Below are 26,719 nucleotides of genomic sequence, written 5' to 3' on the forward strand. Positions count from 1 at the left end.
CAGCCTTCTTTTTAAAAAGCTCCATTGAACCACAGTCCCTGTAAAGAAGGCAAACCCAGGATGACAAGGTGAGGTTTCCCAGGGTAACATCCCAAACCACGGGCACAGCCACATCCCTTCCCTCCGTGCCAGGACTCACTCTCGGATCTTCTTCTCGGAGCCGTCCCTGCCGGGGTCGTAGACGCCCTTGGGCAGGTGCTGGATGAGGCCGATGCGCTGCGCGATGCGGATCTGCTCCTCCTCCGTCAGCTGCGTGGCCAGCCGCGTCTGGCTGGGCGTGGGGTGGTACACGGGCACGGGCACCTGCTCCTGGAGGCACAATGGGGCCGTGAAAAACCACCCACAGCTTCCCCAGCACAGTGCAATTCAGAGCCCTACAAATATTTGTATGAACTCCCGCTCCTGCCTGGCAGCTGTGGGGCTGTAATTGTAATGGGAACAGGATAGAGAATTGAGGGCAGTATTTGAGCAAGGAGCTGCTCGTGGCTGTTTCTGCAAAAGCTTTTGATCTCCAGGAATTGTTCATACAGGAGACACATGGACAAGAAACTCCACAAGCCAGCAGGCAAATGAACCTTACAGGCACCTGGTGAAGTGCTAAAGTACAGAACTGAGCACTGTAAGGGCTTAGGGACAGCCCCCAGCATCTGCGAATCTGAAAGTAGAGTCTGTGAATTTTATCTTCTTTTTACATTAAGGAGGAATTCTCTGGAAAGATGAGGATACTGGTTATTCCTCGAACTTTTAGAGAGGAAGGTTTTACTTCCTCTGCAATAACTAAAATGTATGTGAATTGTTTTGGGCCACACAAGCTTAAATCTAGAACTGCAGATATAATTTTCATGTGTTAAAAGAATGTTACCTGGACAGCACAAACAACAGCTTAAGTAAGTAACCCAACTTCTGTGTTTCTTCTCATACACTAATATGATTTTACAAGTTCTCCCAAGCTGGATTCAACTATGGATATGTTTGAGGTATATATTTTCAAAAGGAATACAGGAAACATTTAGCCATTATGCAGTCCTTCCTCAACCACATTCTGAGAAGCTTCTTTTGAATATTAATGAACTTTAGATCAGATATTTTCACTAACATTTTTATGAACATGGTATTTAATTTATTTGCTTTTAAAGCATTTTTTGGTACATAAATACCAATTTTGAACAGGATACACTATTAGGACAGTATTGGCCAGTAGCCATAAATCTGCTATTAACAGGGAGGCAATTTCTTGTAAGAGACCCATTTTAATGGTCCTTCTTAAACAGCAGAAAAAATTAAACTTATAGATGTGTCTGAAAATAAACCTGCTGCATCAGACACACAATGCACAGAATCATCTTTGGCAAATGCCAAATTTGCTGTTTTAGAGGGCACTGGTGGAAGCTGAGCCCAGGGCAGGTGTGTGCAGTGAGGCAGCACAGGTCACCTCCCACATGTAACACTGCATTTGTCAAACCCAGTGAAGCTCCTCTCCTTCCACTGCAGGAATCACAGCACATGGACAGAGAGCCAGGACTCCTGGAAGGCTGGAGAAAGCTGTCCCAGGAGTGAGCAGCTCTTGCTGGTGCCACCCAGCAGCAGAAGCCCTTGCTGGTGAGAAATGCTAATTACAGATACAAGTCTGCCTGGCAATTCTTCATTGAACACTGCCTGCCACTGGCAATTCAGCTGTGGGGTAAAATTCAGTCATCTCTTAATTTAGCTAGCCTAGGATCTCCCCCTCTCATTTCCTGGCAGGACTCAGAGGAATTATGAGAAGGTTCAAAAGACAATGCCAGGGGTTCTCCAAGTGATTAATTTCCTGACTACTCAGAACCATATTTCACAGAATCACAGAATTCTTTTGGATTAGCTGCCTTTTAGTGTTTTAAATTACCTAAAGTATTCTCTAATCATCATTTGGACAGAGAAAAGCACCAGCTGAACCTAAGGCTGGCCTGTCAGATATAACAGTATTCAGAAAGTCACTGCAACCTTTGGTGCCACCAAAATAAAGCATTTTCCCTGACAAGTGCTGCAGACCCTCTGCACTGAACACTTCAGCTCGAAGCACAGCCTGGTCCTGGTTTTATGTTTCAAGAACTTAACACCTCAAACTATCAGTAACTTTTTTTTCCCAGGGCTTTGCTGTACTTTGAACAGGTTATAAAGCAATAGCAGGACATTACTGCTACCTCCTCCACTTGTTACACAGATGTAGAGAACAATCAGCATGGAGAGGGATGTACCCTCCTTCCCATCTAGGAAAAGAGGAGGAGCAGTACAACAAACCACAGGCACAGCATAGGCTGCTCCCAACGTGGGCAGGAGGAGGGGAGGGAACTGTAGTTAATACAGCTCCCATGGCTGAAGCCATGGCTGCAAGTGATAATGCAGAAATTCAATGAAAGGCAAAAACAGGAGGAAAAAAGATCCAAGAAATCCTCAAAATGTCTGAAATCACCAATGAAAACTGATGGTGAATGTCTGTAGCAGAGGAACAGCAAACCAATGATCTCAGCAAAAATGATACAACAAAAAGAAACTACAGTTTAAGTAAGAATCTGCTGTGAGTTAGAACAGTCACATCTGGACAACTCTGAAGTGAGCAACAGTCACACACTGCCCAGTCAACAACTGCTTTGGTTAAGTTTTGGACAGGAAATCACAACTTTTAAACCTGCTATGATAGGCCAGACAAGAACAAAACCTCATTCCCTGGTTCTGATATTCTACAGGCACTTGTGACTGACCACTGAGGGACCCTGCAGCTGGGGAAGCCACTTGTGCATTATTGCAGAGCCCCTCTCCCCTGGGTGTCACCTTCCCTGCACAGGGGCTGGGGCACCCTTGGCTGCCAAGCACACAAATGCTCTCCCCATGATCTCCCCGAGCACACAAATGCCCTCCCGACTCTGGGCTGGATGGAAACTCCTCCCTTTGGCATCCAGTCTCAGGTTCCCTCCCGGCACAGCCACCCCGACGTGTCTGACACAGCCCATTAAGGCAGGAATTTATAGTCGCCAGCTGGGGGCTTCTACAATTTCACATTCTAGACAAGAACCTCTTGTCAGAGGAGTAACTGGGTGAAAATGGCGCTGTCTTTCACCACGGTGTCCTCACACTGGTGACTGCAGAGAGCTGGGGTTGGTGTGGCTGTTGTGAAAAATGCAGAACAAATTACTGTAAATAACCCACAGAGACCACTCGATACCCTGCCTGGTGGCACTTTGATGTCCCCTCCCGACTGCTGCTAAGGGCCTGCCCAAACTGAGCCCTGCACATCGATGCACCAGGGAAATGAAGAGCACAGCCACACACGTTGCAGTGTCACATTATAGGGTACAACAACAGAGACCCTTTCAAACCAGCCCTTGCCCCTCCAACAGCTAAAAAGAAAAGCTGTTTCTTTTCATACCTGTACGATTCTAAAACTATCTGGAACTGCTTATTCACGAGAGTCTGAGAGCCCGGGTTTCTTTGAGAGCAAAGTGACATCCCCAGCTCCCCCAGCAGACCCTGCCCTGAGGGGAGCTGGGCTCCTGCCCCCGGCAGCCCCTCGGGCCCAGGCCCAGCTGGCCCAGCTCACCGTGTGGCAGCTGCAGCCCTGCACTTCTCCCCATCCCAATCTCTGCTGCGATTTTGGGACTTCAAACACCCAACAATAACTCCAAGCTGCTGGTCCTGTGTGGGTTTATCACCCCTCTGCAAATCCTTCACAGTTTGTAAAAGCTGCTTTCACTGACCAGGGTCCTGCTCCTCCAGACTTCACTCAGCTCACATTTGTAGCCAGGGGTCCCCTGACATGGGTGTATATAAAAACGATTGTATTACCCAAGTAATTATTATTTTACTCCAAAGACAAGCATGAATTTATTGCTCTGGTGTCTCACATTTCTCTTATTGACCATGAAAAATGCTTTTGCAGACAAAATTACAAAATACTGAACTTCTAGTCCAAGTCTGTGTTATTTATCATTTGATAAAGACGTAAGGCATTTCAAACTAAGATGAAATTTCATGCTAACTTTATTACTTTGTGCAAAAACCCCTAGAAAAGGCCAAAACAAATAATCAAATCCATATATCACTGCCAGGCAATGAAATAAAAATCACTTTCTGGCACTTAATTTGCTTTAGTCAATTATTTTTCCCCATAAGAATTTAGTAATGATGAAACACCTCAGATGCCCATAATCCTAGAGATACACAACTTTCTCTTTGTTCACAAAGTCAGTGGTATCAGCACAAGTTTCCCTGGCTTTCTGTGCACAGAACTCATTCACTCCCAATGTTTATTCAGCCCTTAAAAACAGCAGCATTAATTCAGAACTCAAGGACTACAGCAGTGTTTGTATCTCCACCTCACCCCAGCTCCTCCTCCTTTGGGGGAAAAAAAATCAGAGGGCATCTGGAGGTCTGCATTTCTCACTCCTAATGAAAAAAAACATTTTCACACATGGCCTAAAAAGTCCAGAAACTTTCTACAAAAAGATTTCCAAGCACACTTTGGATTCTTGACTAGAAAAAGGAGGTTTCACCAATCATGGTTTTTAGTTTGAAGCTTCCTCATCAATGCAACTCACTTTCATAACTTATGCTGTTGTAAATCTGCTTTTCTCTTGTTTTACAGCCTTTTTGTCTTGTTTCTACAAGTACCATGAATTTGTAATACTCTGAAAACAGGTCAGTGGTAGATCAGAAACTCTTAATCCCTGGATAAAGATTATTTTAAGATCCCTCTACGCCACATATCAGCAGTATCAGGGCTTTTGTTTTGTTTGTTGTTTTTATAATTGCACCAGCATGCCCAAATTATCCTTTCAGGATGGTCAAAGGTGAGAGGAATAATTCCTAACACCGAATAGTTCAAGGTTAAAGCCTCACTGCTGTCCCTGAGATCCTGTGCACAGCCTCTGCTTTCCTCTACTGATTGCTTTGCCAGGTCTCCATCTCTACATTTCCTTCCTCACCTAATCCAGTGCTCTCTGGTGTCTCATCCTGGGATATTAATTTGCATTTTATCACCAGATCAACGGTGTATCTGTTAATTCAGCCCAACAGAGGAGACAAACACCTCCCTAGCTATGTTATCCTCCATCTTTTTCACACTTTTTAAACCAGCAGCTGTAGCGCTTACGCTGCTTGCGGTCGCTGCCTAATTAATGAATGCAAATATAACAGTTCCATTTGCATTTCCCCAGCTGTTCCCACAGCTCTGGTCTGAAATCCCTTCGACTTGCAAATGTCCTGCCTGGAACAGGGTGTGTGAAGGCAGCTGCCCTGCTTCACACACAGCAGCCCCAGTGCAGCACTCAGCACCCCTGCACAGCTCGGCCTGGCTGCTCCCCAGCTTTCTCACTTCCAAGGAGAGCAGGGAGCCCAAATAACTCACCTAAATATGGACAACCTCAGTTTATAAATGTAAAGTCAGGAGGTGAGAAAAAAAAAATTGCGCTCTTCGAGGTCTGTTTCAAAAATTCCTGCTGAATTTGATGAAATTTTCTCTTCTCACCACTTTATTACTCACAAAGAACTTGCTGGGATGATGGTCCAGGGACCTTTTCTGTGCATGTCATTCTGATCAGGGTGAAAAAACTCAAACTCCATCCATATGTGAATACACATTCTGAAATCATATCCTCCCCCAAGACACATTAATGTAAAACCATGTGCCATTATAATGTGTATTATACGACAACTACAGCTTACTTTAATAATCCTTAGAATATTATGAGCAGCCTGCCAAGTATAAAAGCCTTTTTCTGCCATACAGAAGACAGCAGTTAATTTATAAAGGTGAATAACAGTTGCTATAAAACATCATGTAATGAAATTGTTATCCCTTTTTTTTTTGTATTTCTGCTTACAAGTAGTCACTCAGTATGAATAACTGAACTTAACCCTGAAAAGTTCTTCTGAAAGAAAAATCCCCTCGTGTCCCCTCTCCCTTTTGGAGGGGACATTTGGGACAGACAGATCAGACACGTGTGCACACACACTTTCCACCATGGTGCTCCTAAGGAAAGATTATTAAGAATTGTGGCATTGTAGGAATTGGGCACTGCAAATATGGTTGGTAATTAATATAACAGACTGAGCAACCCCTCTGCAGACAGGAGAGGAACCTGCAGGATCTGTGCTGTGTTTCTCCAGCTGCTGACTCCAGTTGAGAAGCAACACCCATTCTGAATCATGGATCACTCTCAGGTGTTTTTTGGTGAAAACCGCGGTGGTTCTGCAGAGATGGCACAGCCTCATTCACACTATAACCAAACTGTAAAACTGTCTTGGGCATTCTTCACAATTATTCCACTGAAATGACTGAGAAATAAATGTATCTGAAGAGTTGGAAAAGAGTAGCAGCCATGAAAGAAAGTGACTCCTGACTGCTGACTCTTAAAATATCACCTGTCCCTTGAGCTCAGCTTTGCTACCAAAAATAGGGCAGAGAGAGGAGGTACAAAGTAGATGTATCCTGCCTGCTGCTTTCCTAGACAGTGACAAGGGCTGTGAGAAAAGGACTTTCAAGTTTCATGCCTGTGCTGTCACACAAACCCAAAAAGGCTATCAACTACTGCCAAGACAAACAGTTGGCAGTGCCCGTGCAGCCTGGCCAGAGCAAACCCAGCCTCACCTGGCAGATGGAAATCACCTGCAGCTCTGCAGAGTCACCTGCTCTGAAATTTGATTAACCATCAAGGCAAACCTAAATACAAAAGACTAGCAAGAAAGAGTTGTAGGGGAAAAGCAGTAATTAAAAAGCAGTAATTACTCCCTGGAAGCACAATCTCCTGACACAGCCAGTTTTTACATTTCCAGGCTGCAGAGCAGGTTTCTCTGACTCAAGGGCGTCAACACTGGGTACTGATGATTCCACTTGCTGATTTCTTGTTCACCAGCTTTGTGTCAGTTTTAGGTGTCCTTGTTCCTTTCTCCAGAGATCCCATCAAACATCAGAGTGTGAATTTTTTCAGGAAAGTCAGTAACTTATACACCAACATGTCCCAGACCAGTAAATTGCTCACCAGAGAATTGATTCTTTCCCTCCAGACAACCTCACTGACAGCTCAACTTACAGCATCAGGCCACAACTTCTGAGAGATAACAAAGCCCTCTTGTTACAGCTCCCTGCGTGTTTATTTTAATAGGCTTTTTTTTCTATTGAGAAGGAGAAGATTCATAAACAATTTATAAAAATTCACGCTTTTCTGTCAAGCTGCTGCAGTGAGAAAAGCCAGGAAAGAACAGTTGCACCTAAACATTAAATTAAGGACACTCAGGCACAAAATGCAGCCTCCTGAGACTGGCAAACCCCAGGGACTACAAAGCAAAGCAGCTGGGCAGGGAGAAAATCCAGCAGGAAGGGCCAGCAATCAATTCTGCAGCTGGTGGTGGAAAACCAGCACGTGAATGTGGATCATCCTGCCCCATAAGCAACCCCACATCTGTGTTACTGGTACATGTTCTCTGCCATGTATGCAAAGTGGTTCTTTCCAGAAACCCCTCCTCAGGCCTGACAAGAGCAGGCAGTTATTACAGGGCTGCACTAAACACAGCACTTGTGGTTCAAGTGAGATGGCTGCTGGAAAACTGAGAAGTAGACTTAGCAGAAAATAAAAGTCTGAAGTTTTCTGGGAAAGAAAACAGCTATGAGGTGGAAAAGGCTGAAAACAAATACCTCAGACTGTCTCCTCTGCTGAAAGGTGAAGTGAACCTACAGTGTGCCACCCCCTTCCTGCTGTGGAACTGCTGGGTAGCAGGGAGCAAAAATGAAAAAGAACACCCCAAACAAAGGAATGGAGTTAACAAGTTTTTTGGAGGCTGCATTCAAGCACAAGAGATGGGGGAAGCTATGATGGAAAAGCTGACAGAACACGAGCAGTCCACACAGACATCGGGGAATCATTCACACTTCCTTTAGAGATGTTTGCTTTCTGCAAAGGGTAAATATCAGTCAGTGCAACTTGTTTACAGTATAAATCGAAGGGGTAACAGCTAAAAAATGGCAGTATTGATCATCCTGGGACTGGCTGAGCCAGGCCCTGGGTGCAGCAGCACACGGGCATTGCCCACAGCCTGCCCTGCTCCCTGATGTGGGACACGTGGGATCTGTCCTGGACACCCCAAGGCACCCCCAGGCTGTGACTCAGCCCGGGCACACAAAGCTCACTCCTGCTCCTGTCGACACGGCCTGGCCCAAAGCTCCCCAGCATTGCATCACTGACAAGTGTGTGCATGTCCTGGGTATGGATCACTGCACAGGCACTCCCAGGGAGGAGTGCAGGGATAGAAGGGACTTCAGGTGGGAGTGTAAGGCACCAAGAGTGAACAGCAGTGCTCACTGTGCCCTGAACTGCTCCTGAAGCCACAGACTCGGGGCAGCTGGGTAAGCACACGCAGCCCCTGCTCAGGGTGCCACTTCAGGGAATTTGGGGATTAGGGCACAGCTGAGTGTAGCTGCTCTAGAACAGCACTGCCTCAGGACTGCGGGTCCTGCCACGTCCCTTGCCATGGCTCCAAGGACACTGCTCTGACTCCCCCTGACAGAAAGCAAACAAGCCACTGCCACTGCCAGTGAGATCTCTGCAGCTGCTGGGAAAGCTGGGAACAGGCACACAAGAGGAAAATGGAAGGAGTGCCCCTGTTGGGACTTAAGCCAATTGTGAAAACCTGACTCCAAACACTTAAAAAATGGCAGTGTTAAAATACATCTTCTGGGAAGAATTAGGTCAGCTTGATGGCAATTCTAAGAACAAAACAGCCCTTCTAAGGACTTCAGGAACAAGATAGCAAAGTTATGGAAATTGGTTCTAATTAGCCAGGAGGACAGACTGGGGACAATGGGCCAAGCCAGAGAATAAACATGAAAATGCACATAAGCTGAAGGCACGAGCAGTCAATCCATGAGGAGAGGCATAAATACAGGCTGTACTTCAGTGTGTAAACAGACATGTATATATGTGTACTTAAGGGTGCTAGTCTGAACTAATGAGAACATCACAGCACATAGCAGAGAAATATTATGCAGAACTAGGAAAGGATTTTAGAAAAAGACTGAGTAGGATATCAAAGGATCAGAGAAATCAAGTGACAAATTATCTCATCTCCAGGCTGAGCGTTACTGTTCAACACATGACAAGCACCCTCGTTGGGCAAAGAGGACTCTCCAGAATGCAGTTTAGCAGCCTTGCCTAAAGCTCCTTTCCACACACATCCAAAAGAATCCTATTGAGGAGGTTAGGTCCTCCTGCATCAGGTTCCTAAAACAGAACTTGAACAGACACAACAGTCCCAGCCAGACTGAGAACATCACCCTTATGTGAGGTCCCTGTGAGGTGTCAGTTCAGCTTGAGCTAAGAGGTACCACAGGTAACACAAGCAAACAGCTCCCTCAGACCATCTGCCCCTCATTCATGCACTGTCCTAGCCCATGACACAAAATGCCTTTTTGTAGCCACCCAGCTGGAAGCAAGCACCAAAGAGAGGTCTGAGAGAGGACACAGCTGATCTTTTTATAGTCTGTTACCTCACCAAAATACACAGAAGAGGCAACACAGGAGAGGGCTGCTGCAAACCTTGACAGGGACCTTCCCCTTGCTGGGGCCCAGCTGATGAGGCCAAGCTGTGCCAGAGCCTGGCAAGGTGGGACAGCAATGGCTCCCCCAGCAAGGAAAGCCAAGCAGAAACCTGAGGCACATTTTTCCATCAGGACAGGCAGCAAACAGGGACTCTGCAGCGCAGGATTCCCACACACTGCAAACCTCTGCCACACCTGACAGAAGAATTTTCCATCAGGCCTCACAGCAAACAGGGACTCAGGAGAGTGGGAATCTCCTACAGTAAAAAGCTCTTCCACAGCATAAGGAAAGGAGAGAAAACAGATTGCTCTACTAAGGATAAACAACTTGGGGGAGAAAAGGGGCAGTAGTCCACACACTATTGCAGAAGAGCTTCAAAAAGCAGATGGGGCTGGTGATGAGCTGGGTCTGTGTAACCACAGAGCAGGGAAAGCTGCATCAGAGAGACTGCTGGTGTGGGGCACCTGCTGTGAGACAGCCCATGACAGCAGGGTTTGCTCCAAAACCCAGGAATCTGTGCTATACTGCACTGCATCATAACTTTGTACTCAATTTGAAATGATTTAATTGCCTTTTTAACAAAGCCACCCTCAATTACAAATGCTTGCTCAAGCAGAAAGCTGCCACACCTTGGCAGTTTGATGGTACACTCAGCTCCACAGGCCTGTTTATTTTCTAATTGGCATCTGAATTTCCAGTGGATACCCCTGAGATCAAGGTGTGTGAGAAGCCCCAGTGCAGCAGGGGACTGTGCACAGGCAGCCAGGAGGCTTCCTGAGGCCTGTTAAAGGATACATCAACGCTGCATTTTGCATAGCATTACCACAGCTTTTTTGGGGTTTTTGAAAGAATGTTTCTGCATCAGCCTCACATACACCTGCCATGCACTGGGGAACCTCAAGCACAGCCTGAGTCTCTGTGTGCTGCCAGCAGCGAGGGGGCTTAGGGAAGTAGTCCCTACCATCCATCCAGCCAAGAGCTCCTCTCTTCCACCAGATCCTGGGAAAATGGCTGGGGTTTTCTGTGATTTCAGCCACATCTTGAGGCTGGAACTGGGGTTTGTATTGGTGCCAGCAGCACCCCGAACTGCTGGGCTGTGCACAAGAGGCACAGCTCAGGGCACTCCATAGTCTGGACATTGACACTTCCCCCAGGCACCCACTCGCTGCCATCTCCCACTTCAGGGAGAATGAGCACACACAAAAAATGTGATCTATTTGTTTAGCATCATTTGATAATGACAGTAATTATTTCATCTCTGAGTTAATAAGCAGCAGCTGTAAATAGCCAGAGGCACCCAGTCAGCCCATCAGCTCATCCCATCCAGTCATTTATTAATCTTAAAGGAACGTCCCAGGCATTAAATGAATACTTCTAAATCTCTTGGTTTGTTGGGTTTTGTTTTAAAGCAGTTCTCTATGTATAAGCAAATAATGACTGCATGAAAATCAAGGCACACTAAAGCCTGACAGAGCTCCACTTCTCCATGCAGTATTAGCAGTGAACACAAGGGCAGTGTTTCTATTTTTTCCAGCTAAGTCTTGTCCTCGCAAGCAATGACTCTGCGTTTTCAGCTCGCAGGGCACAAATCCAAGTGTGATCTCATGCAACTGTCAAACCTCTCCTAACAGAAAAAAAGCCTGTGCCAAGAACAGGTAGAGAAATCATAAATAGCTCTCTCAGGAGTTGGTTATACAAGTGAAATATTTCCAGAACACATTTTTCCTACTATTCTGAAGTTTTAATTGCACAGAGACAGTTCAAGGGGCACCTGGTCACCCCTTTAATGTGTCACCAGAAAACATGGATTCATTTCACTGCTATGTATGAAACAGCCAGTTGCTGGTGCAAGCAGGACAAACTGTAAACGTTCAGCTTCACAGATAAACAAGGTACAACCTCCACCACTAACTGTACATGCAAACACCTGGCTAATCAGCCTTTTCAATCTATGGCATAGTGGGGATTTTGACCCTCATCTTTGGATCTTGCCTGGGCTGGTTTCACACCAAAAATACCGTGTCCGTTTCAGCACAGGTGCTTTCAGAGTAGGCGGTTTGAAGGAGGAACTGAAGCAGCTCCAAGGTTTTGCAAAGGTGAGGGGGGAGGAGCACAGAGCCCAACCCAGCCTCTGCAGCTCCCATTTCATCTTGTTCAGCTGCAATGGGATGAAGAAAAACCTCTGTTTTGTCAGACCATTCCCCTGCTTACACATACTGTCATGGAGGACAGGGCTTTGTTTACATGCAACTGCCTTTCTGAAGGAAAACTTGGGAGTTTCCACAATGGATTCATCCTGCTGTCTGCATAGGTCAATAAAATCTACCAATGTCCCTGCTACAGCCCCAGTAGCACACTTAGTAAGGATTCCAAATACTACCAGGGACATGGCACTTGAGCACCTACTTAAGTACTTGCCTGAATTATGGCTCAGCTGCCACAAAATCTCAGAAGAACAGAAAACTGTTTGAGAGGAGGGACATGAGAACAGAGAGGTCATTTTTCCGAATATGGACTGACTGGTAGGAAGACAAAGCCCCATTTCACCCTGACACACCCACACGAGGGCAGCTGCAAAGGCTGGAGATTTCCAGCCCCGGCTCATCCATACGCAACAACCCATCGTTCACGTTGTGTGAGGAACATCAGAAACCCTGCTGCACACTAAACACAGAGATACACAGGAGGCACTTTTACAGCTGGAGCTGAGAAAGTCTCATGGAAATACAAAATTTGTCTGTGCAAATTTAAAAGCTCTAATTTACCAAGAACATTTACACGCAGATACAAAGATACAGCTCAGGTCCTGTGCTGAAGCATTGCTCCACCACTCCGGGCGAGGTTCATGCTACTTTTGTTGTCTCCCTGAGACAGAAATGAGAGCCCAATGTCACTTAATATCATGCTACCAATACTCTCAGGCTTTATGAAAATATAAAGAAACACTCGTACTCACTGCACGCTCCTGCATTAATGTTTAGGGTGGAACAACCATGTCCTGCTGCAACCTACACGCTCACTAAAATAAGTTTTGTCAGTTTATACTCACACAGACAAACTGCAGTCATGACAAAATGCCAGAATGGAGTAACACTGAGCTTTTTTGGGAGGTAAAAAAAGAAAAATACACACAGCCCCAGCAAAACAGCTACCAAGAAAACCTGTGAGTTCTTTACATTTAATTTACAACATTTAGTCTGGACATCCAGTGTTGTTACCTTGGGAGTTACTAGGGTGTAACTACAGAGGTAACTGTAATACCTAGATAAGCCCCAAGAGAAAAAGCAGCTTACTGCTCAAACTTCATAAGCAGAAATATCATGACTCAATGACTATGAAACATTTTCTTTAACTTTCTAGCCTTTCTAGCTCACCCTTTGATCCCTGAATGGAGACCTCTCCAAGAGGCAGAGGGTGCAGCTTGGGAAGCAGATGGCCTTCAGTGCCACTCCTGCAAGGCTACAGCACTACACTCACTTTGTCTCCTCATCGTCAGCTGCAGTTAAGTGAAGTGAGGGAATTAAGTAATTCCCTGGGAACACCAGGAGATTTGCTGAACCAAACAGGCAAAGTCACAGTATGAACCTGAATTCCTGTCTTTAAATGGGACACCACCTTTCTTATGGGTCAATCTCCAGAGCAGTAAAGACATGAGCAGAAATTACTGCAGCAAACATTTTTTTGTTCTGTCACTTGTTTTTAATCGCACAGTAGAAACAGAAATAAACTGATCCTTCTGGGAGAAGGGCAGCTCTGTGTTCTTCCTTGGGGCAGAAAATTATTGGCATGGCCTTCTCCATGAACTTTGGCAAAAAGGAGTCCAGTGTTCACCAAATGAAGTCTGCTGAACACCATAAGCAAGTACCCTGCAGAATAATTTCAGACTAGAAATCAGGTTAAAGAAAATTTCTTTGCTCTGCTCATGTTTTATACTGAAATTAGCCTTGAAATAACTTACAGGTATTGTTCTAATTTTTTTGTATTATTCCATGTAGAGCTGCACTCCTGGTGAGGAGTTCACTCCTGTTATGGAATGGTTTACCCCAGTGAGAGAGGGGAACATCCAGCAGCACATGCAAAGGTGCTCAGCCCTTGGAGCTGCACTTTCTGCAGATCTGGAGTTCAGTACTGTCTCTCACTTCTACCATGAGTCCTCATGACAAATTCACTGCAAGATGCTGAGTGGTCAGTCAAAGCTCCCTCCATCACTTAACACATGCCCTATTTTAATATTTTCTTTTTTCACTGTTGTTTTTGCTTGGTTTCACTGACTATAAATGAGACATTTTGTTTTTCAGGAAAATCAAGTTGTTTGAATATCATATCTGCTAATAAACAAAATAAAAATAGAAGCGTTAGCCCAGAAAAACAAAGGCTGAAAGGGATATAGGATCTCTAAATAAATCAGGAGTGTAAACATCAGAGAAACAACTAAAGATCTATCTGGTAGAAGAATAACAGGCGCAAGTTTACATTAATAATCTAGAATTGTGAAATAAGGTTCTTGAGTTGATCAAAAGAGGTTCCCTGTAGGGGTAACAGGACAAAGCTTGACCAGTGTCTTTCAAAATCATCCATAGTCTACAGAAAGTAACTTCACTGAGTGTATGCAAAATTATCCATATATCCTCTTGTCAAGGCACCAGAAACCAGTCCAATTTACAGACTTGTTAATATGCAATTTTCAAGACTGTACTGAAAACAGTTGTTATCCAAATTAATATAGTCTCTGATGCAGTGTAAAAACTAGCAATAATGTTTGTCATATTTAACCCAAAGTTAATTTAAATAAAAATACAAAAGATAATGCTCATTAAATCCAAGCCTCATTTTGTTGAAGCCAAGTCAGCAAACACTGTCATGCCCACTTCGAAGTTTGAGATACTAACAAAACAAAAGCTTTACATGTGAGAAAATAAATTTTTGGGCAAAATAATTTTCCATTAGGAATTCTGGTCTGATCTCAGGGAGGGTTTTGACAGTCCACTGGTGGAAGATACCCACAGTGGAACACAAATGTTCCTGGCCAAACCCTTTCTCCTGCAGCACAATCTACAGGCAGCAGCAGGAATGAAGGCAGGGCTGAACAAAAGACATTTATAAAGTTTTTTTCTGCTGAACATATGCTAGCTGGAAGTTCCACTTGTGTTGATTGAGTAGCATCAGGCAGCTGCACCACTAAGTGAGGATTTGGCCCATGGCAAGCAAAATGTAAGGCCATCAGTGAACAGGTGTACCTGGCATTACTGCAGCCTGTGTCAATCTACAGGCACTTTACTGCTGGTAACCACTCTGCAATTAGGATTTAAAATAGTATTTGTCTTACTTTAGTTTGCTGTATTACTTAAGTCTTTCTAAGGCAGAAAGGGCACTAGCTACTGCTCTAATTTATACAGTTATATTCTGTCCTGAATGCATAACTGAAATGTATAACTGTATTCAAACTGAAACCTAGCCAGCATACTCTGTGAAATAATCCAAGGAACCTCAGTGGTCTCGTTCAGAAAACAATTTCTGCAGCTTTGCAGTGCCCCACAGCCCTGGCAATGTGGAATATGACTGACAAGGAAGGGAGTCCTCTCTGCCCCAGCAGCCCCATCTCCTGCGGCTTTGTGGTTTTTTTGGTAGGTCTCCAAGCCAAAAACTAAGCCTGACCCAACACAGTTAATGAGATGCAAAAAAACTGTAAAGATGGTATTTACTGCTTGTGTACAGTGTTCCTGGTTCTGAATTCAGAAAGATGAACAGAAAGGTCCGAGCAAGGGGGATTGAGACACATAAGAGCACAGCAAGGAGAACTGGTAATGCTGCATGAGCGGATGCATGAAGAAATCAGCAAGATTTGTTTCTCAAATTTATTTTCTGAAACAGGGTTTTGTCCCTTTATTTGCCTTAAGTCAGACTGGCTTCAACAGGAAGCCAGTGGCCTCCTCTGAGTGATGCCAAACCAGAACAAGGAGACACAACATATAAACAGGACGGTCAAACTGAGGCAGCCAGCCTAGCTCCTGCTCTTGCACAATTATATAATTCCTTAATTCTAAACATTTTCGACTACATGAGGCTGTTTTATTAAAAGCCACAGACACTGGCAGTCCTCACATACATATGCACAAAGGTAATCAAACGCCTAACAGCAGTGACAAAGCTTGCCAAGCTACACTCAGACTTTGGAAAGCATCCATGGAATCGTAACTGGAAGGTTTGTGTGAGGAGGGAGGCAGAGCAGAGCCACGATGCAGATCAATGATGTTACTGTGGTCAGCTGTGTCCCAAGGGACAGCACAGGCTGCTGCACAATATGAACAGGCTGCCCAAGCCTTCAGACACTCCTGCACTGACCAAGTCTACTCATTAACTCTTACGTAACACTCATGAAACTTCTTTAACAAGAAAAATAGCAAGGACAACAACTCAAGAATCTTTAAAGGTGGTTGTGGTGGACAAACTTAGGTTCTTTCTTTTATTTTTTAATGATTTTGGAGGTTTTTTTTGAGCAGAAAGATCACATTTAAGAAATAAAGAATTAAGGCTTTGTCTACATCAGACATTTGTCCTGAAGCAGTAAAATCCCTTCAACAGCAATCACCACCCTGCTGAAGTTAAAAATGTCAACTTTACTGCATTTCATGCACAGACCATTCCCAAATGCACTCACCGCCCAAAGCAGTATCAGATATTTATCCTGTGCATGCTCTGGTACACAGCTGAGTTCCAGTACAGCCTTAATTTCAACATGGAAAAGCCAAAATTTCTCTAATACTTGGTAGCAATAGCACACATCTAATACCTGACAGCTCTAGATCTTTCCACAGATGTCACTAAGTAAAATGCAATCTACAGGTGGCAAAGAGTGGGGATAAATCAAATGTCCACCAGTAAGTCAGTTCATTTCACTGATCTGACCAGAAGAAGAAGACAACCCATTTCAGACACCTGAATGGTGTGAGCTGACCCACCAAGCAGCAGAGCCATGTTGGAGTGACTGCAGAGAACATGGCTCCATGCGGAAAACAGGAGGGAAAAGCTAAACAATCCCTTTTTGGCAGCAGTGGATCATTAGATCAGACCTCCTTGTCCCAGAAACATCTACACACACACCACTGAGCACAAGGCACACTTCATTTTTGCCCGGTTTCAGCCAATGGTCTGCTGAACACTGAGACAGCCTCTGAGCCCCTCCTCAGGCTTTGGCTGTGCTCATTCCTGAGCTGGGCCTGCTGAAGTCATTATTTTTAAGTGCTGGAGCAGGATCCTGCCATCAAGTTAAACAAACACAGATGCTGCTTTCTCCACATGCCGGAGGTGCACACGGCCCACCACAGGAGCACCAGTGGGTTCCACCAGCGCTGGCCCTGGTGTGGGAAGGCCCCAGGAGAGGAACGGGTGGTGTCCTTAGGCAGGGGCACTTTCTGTAGGGATTTGGAAAGTACCCTTCTCTCCCCAGAAAGGCTGCAGAAGTCCAAACTGCTCAAGTTGCTGAGGCACTCAGGTAAACTCTCCTCTACCAAAAAAAGCCTTCTGCTGACAACAGGACGGGCAGATTTCCCTCAGCCTGCAGAACACTTCACCATTGACTCACCACCCTGAGGTGGAAACACTTGCCTGATCCCTCAACACCAACAGCCTGTTTGGTAGCATCTGTTATGTAGTTGTTACTACCATTTTCCCAGTTTTTGCTTTCCAATAAAAACACCACTGTGCCAGCAGTGCTGCTTGCAGGAATCCCCATCTGCGTGATCTGACCAGAGCAAAGAACACGGTGACCCCAGGATATCACGCTCTGAGTCCTGGGCAGAAACTCCTCCTGGCACAGAGGCAGGATCCAGTTCACTCCTTTAACTGAGGTAGTTGGTCATTTTTCAGCTGCAGCACATTCAGGAGACACAGAGACATGAAATCCAGTGTTGCAGCTGGAAGTTGGGCAGTCCTGCCTTCACCGGGCTGTAATCCAATCAGTGATTCAGTGATATGTGCATAAGACAAACTCCCCCCAAAAAGCAGGGATAAAACACCCTCCTTTCCTACCTCAGCCTAAAACTTCAACTCTTTTGTCTTTCAGTTCATCAGCTCAGAGTAAATGACAGCTACATAAAGACACTTCAGGAGCCGCTATATATAGGGCGAAGTGAACTTTTCCCCAGGAACCTCTAGATCTAGGTCATCTTGCTTCTTCTGGGAGGCAGAAAAAACCAGGTTACTCACTGAACAAGAATACAGTTTATAAAAGAAATAAAAGATTACTTGGAGCATGAAATCTTGTGTGGATAGTATTATTTTTGTTTCCTAAAGGACTTTTAAAAACAAAACTCGCCATGAAACACTGTCTGTTTGAATATCTGACTCCAGCCACTTTAAATTGAGAAACTTACTATATTTACAGACAGAATAGGCATTCTTTAGTAAACTTACTTTCAGCAGTTTAGCCACACAGTAAAGCAAACACAACTTCAGGTCTCAGAAATTTCAGGGAGTTTGTCTATATGCAGACATAATGTAAAATCCCTCCCTGCACCTCATCTGTGATTCCTACAGGAGGCTGGAATGTTCACACATAACCCAGGCTAGCTTTGGTATGAATCCACTCTGAGGGATTAGATACCACATTCCCACTTCCAGCTGAGGGCAGGTGGGAGAATAACCAAGGATCTCATTCGGGTTTGGGCCAAGGGCCACCATGAACTCAGCCCAGCCCCTGGGGACCTGGCCAGCTCAGCCAGGAAGGCGCCATTACCTGAAGGGGTGAGCAGGGCAGGAAGAGTTCCCTGAGCTCAGAACAGACCTCAGTGCAGCACCACCTGTGCAGGGCCCCTCGCCTGCTTCCAATCAGCAGATCCCTAAAAAGTGTCAGGTAGAGGTGTGGGCCTGTATTTCAGTTTAGTGACTACAGAGGGGATTTCATTAGCTCTTGTGAGCACAATCAAAACAGCCCAGACACTTGGAGAGCCAGGAACTGAGAGGTGAAAAAGCACTAACCAAGAAAAAAATTAACAGTTAATTTAACCTTCAGTATTTGCTTGAATTTTAAAACTGATTCTCTTCCCTTCCAAGAAGAGTTATATACTTTCAAGGACACCATTCTCCATGGGACAATCCACCACTGCCTCAAGGTCTCCACATATATAGATGCAACATTAAAGAACTCTGTGAAGCAGAAACTAAAGCAATGTCTTAGTCATATTTCATAAGCTAAACTGAAGATAAATGGATGCAACTGCAATCCAAATCATAATATTTAAACAGAAAACAACCAAGGGAAATCCCAAAACATCAGAAACTGGCAATGGCAATTATACAGAGCATAAAATAAAGTCTACAGATGTTAAAATATTAATTTTAGTGTCTTAACTAAATCTGAATTTAGAGCATTAGTTTGCTGAGCCTTTTATGTATTTTCCACTGAATACAGCAGTTCACTGCTTTTTGTTAAGCAACAGTGCAGACCAAACCAGTTTGGCAGTTTGCTATGTCTGCAGTTGTTCAAAACCTGAGAGCAATCTCTTCTCTTTCTGAACTTTAAATAAAATTAATGCATTCAGGCAAAATAAATACTAGTCTTAATCTATATTGCAAAATTACACGATGTCTGAATTAAAGATTTCGTCAACTGTGTTAGTAAAACACTGTGATTAACGTTCAGTGCACAGAACAAGCTCTGGACCTGGCTTTAATTACAGTGATGAATAAAAGTCAGACACAGGCATTGGCCCAGAGTATTCATGCATTATACTGTCCCATAGATACCAAAATAATGGAATCTGATGCACTCTGATCTCTTAGATAAGCCTCCCACAGCTCTGAAACAGAAAGGGCAAGAGCACCCAACCTCATCCAACTCTGCAATGTTCACACACTGAGTCATAAGAGATTTGTATCCCCACTACCAAGATCCATCTTATGGGAATAAATACAGAGAAATATTGCTCCATTTCCTTCTGGCTAGAGCTTGTACACAAATCATCCAGAGAGCCACACAGAGTGAAAGTGGTGAGGACTACAGGGACACTTTACAGTCTCCACAGAGCTATTTATACTTGGACAGTAGTTATGTTATAATATATTTGTGGGATATATTCTAGTCTGATTTTCTCTTCTAATGCAGTTTTGCCATGACACAGATTAGAAACTGGCGGCATGTGGTAGATGCAATGGTTTTAATCATGGTTGCAAGATGGTCAATTCCCTGCTTTTGTCCAAACCAGCACAGACTGACTCATTTTTTGCTTACAACTGGATAGTCAAGCAGCTTCATTAACTTTTATTAGTCATAAACCAGCCGTTTCCTTGATGCTTCTAGGACCTCTCTCAGCAGTCCAAACTCCACTGGCATGTGGGCTAGCTACAGTCCCAAACTCTGGGAAACTCAGCCCTGTCAGCCAGCTGAGACTTGTTTTTAAGTGAGGATGAAGATGTCTCTGCATGAGCTTTTGGCCTTGGAGTGCAGGTCTACATGCAAGGACTGCTCCTGAACCTTGCCTCTAGAAATACAGATTGCTCCCTCTGAGTAAAGAACAGATGAGAGGACACAGAGGCCACTCCAGTGTCCAAAAATACAACCAAGGGAAACAGGTTTCAGTATTGCAAGGATAATAGTCTGCACATTCATCACTGCATGCTGGGACTAAGGGAGGAACTGAATTTCCTGAGTCACAGTTTCTCTCAGCCTTCCAACAGTTTCAGTCTTCCCCTGGGCACCTCAGCTCTACATCATCCCCGAACTAAACCAATGGCTAAAAACAGAGGGAGGAGGAGAAGGCTCAAAAATCAGCCTGGCCTTTGATAGAGGTGTGCAAAGGTGCACAGAGCACGTGTGAGCGCTGTGGTGGCTCAGCAGAAACGCCCAGCCCAGTAACCCAGCAGGTTGTGATTTGGCTGACGCAAGCGCGGTTAAGGGATGGCGCTTTTATCTCCTGCTCCCGTCGCCGCACGCATCTGCTCTTTGTCCATGTCACCGTGTGTGGATCCTGGCCCAGCAGCTTTTATGCCACCAGCATTCTGACCTTCTCCCTCACTGATGAGAAACAAACAGAGCGGTAGGCAGATTCCTATGGAGGGGCTGGTAAATAAAATAATGGCTCTCTCTAACTGTTTGGTCTCTTGGAGATTGTTTCATTAGTTCAGAGGAAAGTCACGGCTGATTTGCTTTAGTCCATTCCACAGATCATTCTCTCTTCAAAACATAAAAGTGGTTTATTTTCCGTGGGTCAGAAACTGACTGCAGATGTACAGCCAGCAACAGCTGATCACAGCACTGAACCCAAGGTACATACGGGAAACAGACGGGAAGAGCTTCCCAAGGCATGGTGGTCCTAGATGTTAGGGAGGGTGGTAGCGCATGTTTGGGTTGGCTTGTCCAAAAGAATGCATGATCTTCCAGCACAGCAAAGATTCATCACCCTGATTAGGCAAGATTTCTTATTACCATCTCCACAAACTCTTCATCCTACTAATCAAGCATCTGGAACGCAGGCTGCCAAATAAATGCTGAACTATCAGATTCCAAAACAGATTTTAGGAGACTTATCTACTGCCTTAAACAGATCTTCTGATAAAGCTCTCTCTCTCCAGCATCAGGTTTGTCATAAATTTCCGCAGAGGTTCCTTTTGTAATAGAGGAACATTATTTTATTAAAATCAAATTACCACTGAACACTTTACTAACTTGAATTAAATTACTAAGCATGCCTGCACTAAAGATAAACTTTATTACTCCTTCACTCCTCATTTTACAGTGAAGAAACTAAAGCACAGAGCAGTTAAGTGGTCTGCTGAAGTTACAAACAGAACAGAAGAGATTAAATCAGGATGATGATGGCTTACCCTAGGGCTGCTAGAGTGGGGTTTTTGGTGGATTTTGTTTTGCTTAGTCTTGGGGCTGGGAGGTTTTTGGTTGAAGTGCAGTTTTACCCAGCAAGAAGTTACACAACTCTAGCTCTGCTGGGACAGGTCACTGCTATGGCTGTCCCCCAAGAGGCAGGCAGAACATGACAGCATCTTCTACAAAAACACATCCTACCTTCAGGGGGGAGCAAGACACATCTCTGCTTCTGAGACCTTCATAACGTCAGGGCCAGTTCTTCTTGTGGTCTAAGCTGAGACTGAAGCTTGCTGTGCCTTTCAGAGTCAAGAGAATAGTAACTCTTCAGCTTTTTCCCCCAAAAAGGTTTCATTCTTACTCAACCATGACATCCCTAAAAATCTGCTTATTTTGTAATTCTTTGGTCTCTGAGGAACTGCTTCATTAGCTCATAGAAGAGTCATGGCTGATTTGCTTTAGTCTCCTCCACAGACCATTACTTCTCCAAAATACAAATACGTTCCTCTGTGCGTATGGGGAGGCAGAAACAAGGACAAGCACAAGGACTGGAAGACACAAGTCTGCCACAAGCAAGAGGTTTTATTTTTAGTTTCTTTGCCTTACATTCTGCAACCAGTTTGACTACAGCCATTAACAGGGTCTGCAGAAGTGCTCATTAAGCTGAGCTTCCTTCTTTTGTTGAAGTGATGAACAAGGACACAGGATGATCACCTTGAGCCAACTTAAGACACTTCTTGCAGAAATCCACGTGAAGCAGAAAGCAATACTCTGTTAAATGTGATTATGTATATATTATCTTCTTTTCATAATGCCCCTTGGAAGATTTTCTGGACAGAGTGGTTAGGAACAGATCCTTACCAACTGCCAACTCAACAACAGTGAATCCAGAAACCAGCTCTAATTTAATAAGAAAGATGGTAACACAGAGAACTCAAACATCAGCATACTCTTCCCACTTCCTCCAGCCATGCCTAACACATTTTTAACCAACTGTACTTTAAAATCTATTTTAAGCAGATAAAGCATTACAATATTCAACCAATATTAATTAAAATATTAATTTAAACTGTTTATGAATAGGTATTTTCTAGACTGAAGTTACCTAACTCTGTGATACCATCATACCATCTGGTACCCTTTACTTTCAGGTCTGTTTTCCTTCCTCTCTTCTCCCTCTGCCCCATCAGGTTTTTTCACCAGCAAAATGAAATATGAAAATATGAAATATGAAAAATTGGGTCCCCATCAGCCAGTGTGGCAGGCTATGCTGAAACAAATATAGACTGAGGCAGGAAATACAGGTGCAGGCTTTTTCTAACTTCTGTCTAGAAAGGAAGTTTAGACTTGGCACCCTCAAGAAACTTATCACATAGAACTGATTATCAGCAATACAATTCTCAAGACAACTTGCTAAATTCTTCAGCTGTGCAAGAGTAAGAAGTGTCATGGCATATTGTTCACTAACCAAATCTTGAATGCTACTATAATGACATTCATAATACATATATTTCATCACTGTATGGAAAATGAACTGTATAGCCCCATACTGATATTAAAAAAGGTTTATTGCATTGCACATACAAATAATTTACCAGAACTGCTGCATAAAACATGTAACACTTACAGCTTTTCTGAATGCAGGTCTAAATTACATCATAACTATTTATCAGGAGTGACTTTATCACTTAATGCTCGGTCTTTCACAGATAAAATGTTATTCCAGAAAACTATTAAAACATTTCATTTCTGACATTGCTTGAGAGACCTTATGTAATTCAATCTCATCCTTGAGGAGAAGCACCAAACATCACTGGCTACTCTACCACTTATCCACACAGCAAACTCTCAACTTCAGCTCCTCCATCACTTTCCCTCCTCATTGCAGCTGGATTTCACCTCGGGCACTGCTGCCAGAAGGGACCAACCAGCAACAAAAACAAAGAGTTTTAAGTCCTTTGAAGTTTCCAGCAGACTCAGAAATTGTAGACTGGAGTGATATTTCAGCTCACATCCACAAGTGCAACTGTAATTCGTACACATCATCACCAAGATGTGGAGGACAAGCAGAAAAAAGGGCAAGACATGCATGGGCAACTTTTAAATATGCTTTCTCTTATATGAAAGCAACCCTACTAGCTGGTTTGCTTTTTTTCAGTGAGAGCTTTCTGTATGCAACATTTTCCCATTGCATCTTTGCCCCTTTTATGCTGTTCCAGCATAGATCAAGAGTTCCAGATTTGCACAGCCACTCCATGGTAGATTATAACCTGTTACACCACCAGTCTCCTTTCTTGTACAATACCAGCAGTCACAGATGAGAAATCATTTCCATCAGGGCCCAAGGGAATTTTTTGTTCAGCTCTTTCTATAAATAGGTGCAGCTCCTAGATCAGAATTCATCTGGCTAGCAATTTTTAATTGTATTAATTACCATGCCTTTGAAAAGACAGCATCAGAACACCAATGTAACATATTGCTTCAGTCATGAGGGGAGAGTACAAAGGCTTGGTTCCTCTCCTGAGCAGGCCCAAGGAGGCTCTTGCAGCAACCTCAGCCTCAGGAGAAGCCACGAGACATCCTAAATTACACTTTCAAAACCTGCTGTCCCCAACAGCTTTTGGAGGATTATGGGAGCACAGCATTGGGTTAAGCTCCTGTTTGTGATCTCTCGTCTCATTTTGTGCCCACAGCCAAATCAAATGAGTATCCAGGCCAAAAGGTTTTAAATTAATCCCTCCAAAAAAAAAAAAAAAATCCACTAGATCTATTGAAACATTTTATCTTGGCCTGTAAGACAACACATGGTGGTGGTACAAAGTACCAGAGGGTGCTCTGGAGCTCTGCAGGTAAAATATTTTATCAGTCCATCTGCCACATCAGCATATCAAATGAGCTTGTATGAGGTTACTATCAACACCAAGACCTTGTGCTTATTTCTCATGCTTTTAGCTAAGTAATTTAGCAAACACCTTTTTTAGAAGACTGCAGTGTATTTTGTCCACAGTAATACTCTTTAGAAACTTAGGGAGAAAAGGTGCAAAGCATTTTGTACTTTACCAGGTAAAAATTCCAAAATTTAATAAAATGGCAAATTATTTCCTACAGCTATTAGGGAACTATTTAACAACAGAAATATGAGACTTAAGAAAAGGGACACATCTGTTCTGCAAAAAAAAGTCTTTGAGGAGAACTACTAGCATAAGAGAAACTGAAAAAAACCCAGTGAACTTGTATGCAAAAACAGCAGAAGGCATATTGCCAACAGATGGTGAAGAAGTCATACACCAAAAAGGAAAACAAAGTTGAAAGCATACTCAATTTTGAGCACTTGAGAAAAAAAACCAAAACCAAAGCTAACTCCTTCCTAATCACAGATTCCCTGGTTAAAAATGGAGCTGCATGTTCTTAACACTCAGGGAAGCAGTTGTAATTTCTGGGTTCTAAAATGGAGGCATTCAAAATTAGCGTCTGTCTATGAAAATGTTGGTCCACTCTTGAAATCACTTCCTTCCTCCCTGCTATGAAAACACACTCTTTTTTTCTGGTGTGTTTTCATTTTTTCTCGTGTTAGTGGTTAAGCTCAATGCACTGGAAAATATCTGATGCTTTAATGGGCCACTTTCTTATTAATTCAGACACCTGTTTAAAAAGATGCTTCCTCTCTGAGGCCTTTCTGCAGCAGCTGGTAGCAGCTACTGCCATTGGAACCAAGAGACAAGTATTTACAGAGCCTCTCAATGAAAGTTATTCCCCATTATTCTGTGTGTCCATACTGTCAATCCAATCCTCAACCTGACTTTTGGAAGTAGGAATTTTACACAGCCAGTTTAACAGCACTTACTGATCAAAGGAATTTTACATGCTCTACTGCAGTTTTTACTGGGGGTACATTTTGCAGTTGGAACTCAATAGGTAAATAAACATTAAGGCATAACAAGAGTCCCACATGAACACCCCTGGCACAATCATGTCAGAACACAAAAAAGTACTTTAAATGTCAAAATAACACAGAAGTCATCTTCTGCAATAAACAGAAGTCTATCTTCCCCAGCAAACCTCCTTCCCTTTGTTTGCATACCTTGCAAGAGCTGTTCAGGAAGTTGACACACTGTTGTTGCTGCAAACCAAAGAGCAACAGACACATCAGATTTAACTCTCTTCTAAAATATGCAGCTGAAATTTCAGCAGTCGGCTTCAAAAGTGTTCACCTTCCAGTTTCTCAAGGCTAGTTGCCACAAGTTTTCAAGCTTGTTTTATCCCCTTCCTTGCTTTCATTCCTAATGTCTACACATTATACACTAACTCTGGTTAAGACACTGAAAGAAGTAATTACCGGGAACAAGGGCACAACTTTCCCATTTGTAACTCTGACTCTGAGCAGCCACTTGAAAGTTAAAATGGGTGACTTACTTCTGGCACAAAAGTAATACTGGAGCATCAGCAATTGTTCATACTTAGAGTTTTGTGTAGCTTGTAAACATTAACTAACTTAAAATTATAAATCCCTTCAACCTCTTAAGCGCACAAAATGCTGCATAATATTGTAGCTAATGCCTATCTTTTTTTTTTTTAAAGTCACAATCCATTGCGGTTCAAAACCTGTGGAAAGAGCAGCTTTGATTTTGACTATGAGACACTAAAGGCTACCCTAAGGTGAAGCTTTAGGAGCTGCCAGGATCAGTGGAGGAGTTTTCAGGACAGACAGTGATGTCTGACACAGCCAAGCGCCTGTGGGCACATCACCTGATGCTGCACAGGGAAGGTTTGCTATGAATACACTTACTCCATAACAGACACCTGTGGGTTCATTTATTTCACTGTCTGTCAGGTTCTCAGTCAACCATCCACACTCACAGACAAGTTTTTTTTCATCGAGAAAAAAAATTTTGAAAACCTCTGACCACAGAGGAAGAGTCCTTATCTATGCCAGCATCCACACCAGAAGGCCTGCATAGGGCATAAACCTGACTGGTGACTCTTACAAGAGCTAACAGGTTGCTTTCAAAGGGAAGAACAAGACAACAAAAACCTCCATAAGTCCTCTTAAAATCACAGATATAAATGCAATAATTGCACAAACAGTCAAACTTTTTACGCTGATTTGACAAAAATACAATGAACTTCTAAACCTCATGAGGTTCAGGCTTAAATTAGGACAACACAATCTTTAAAAAGCTTGATCTGCCACCAGGCACTTTATGTTTACTGGACTTCAGCAGACATAGTTCAGAAATCAGAACACAAAAATTCCTCACATCACGGAATTTATTCTGGCATTCAGCTTTTGCACCCAAACAAAACAATCAGGCACACGCTGCCAAGAAACATCAGTGCA

At 43.6% G+C, this 26,719-nt stretch overlaps 1 protein-coding gene across 1 annotated transcript in view; it reads right to left on the bottom strand.

The window, feature by feature from the left end:
• RNF11 (ring finger protein 11) overlaps window positions 1-26,719 on the bottom strand; it is a 29,441-nt gene that overhangs the window by 1,432 nt on the left and 1,290 nt on the right. Inside the window, exon 2 of the mRNA XM_074545815.1 lies at window positions 140-309. Coding sequence (XP_074401916.1) covers window positions 140-309 — 170 coding nt within the window. The remainder of the gene's footprint in view (window positions 1-139; window positions 310-26,719) is intronic.

This window comes from Zonotrichia albicollis, chromosome 8 (assembly GCF_047830755.1).
Source record: "Zonotrichia albicollis isolate bZonAlb1 chromosome 8, bZonAlb1.hap1, whole genome shotgun sequence".
Lineage (NCBI taxonomy): Eukaryota > Metazoa > Chordata > Aves > Passeriformes > Passerellidae > Zonotrichia > Zonotrichia albicollis.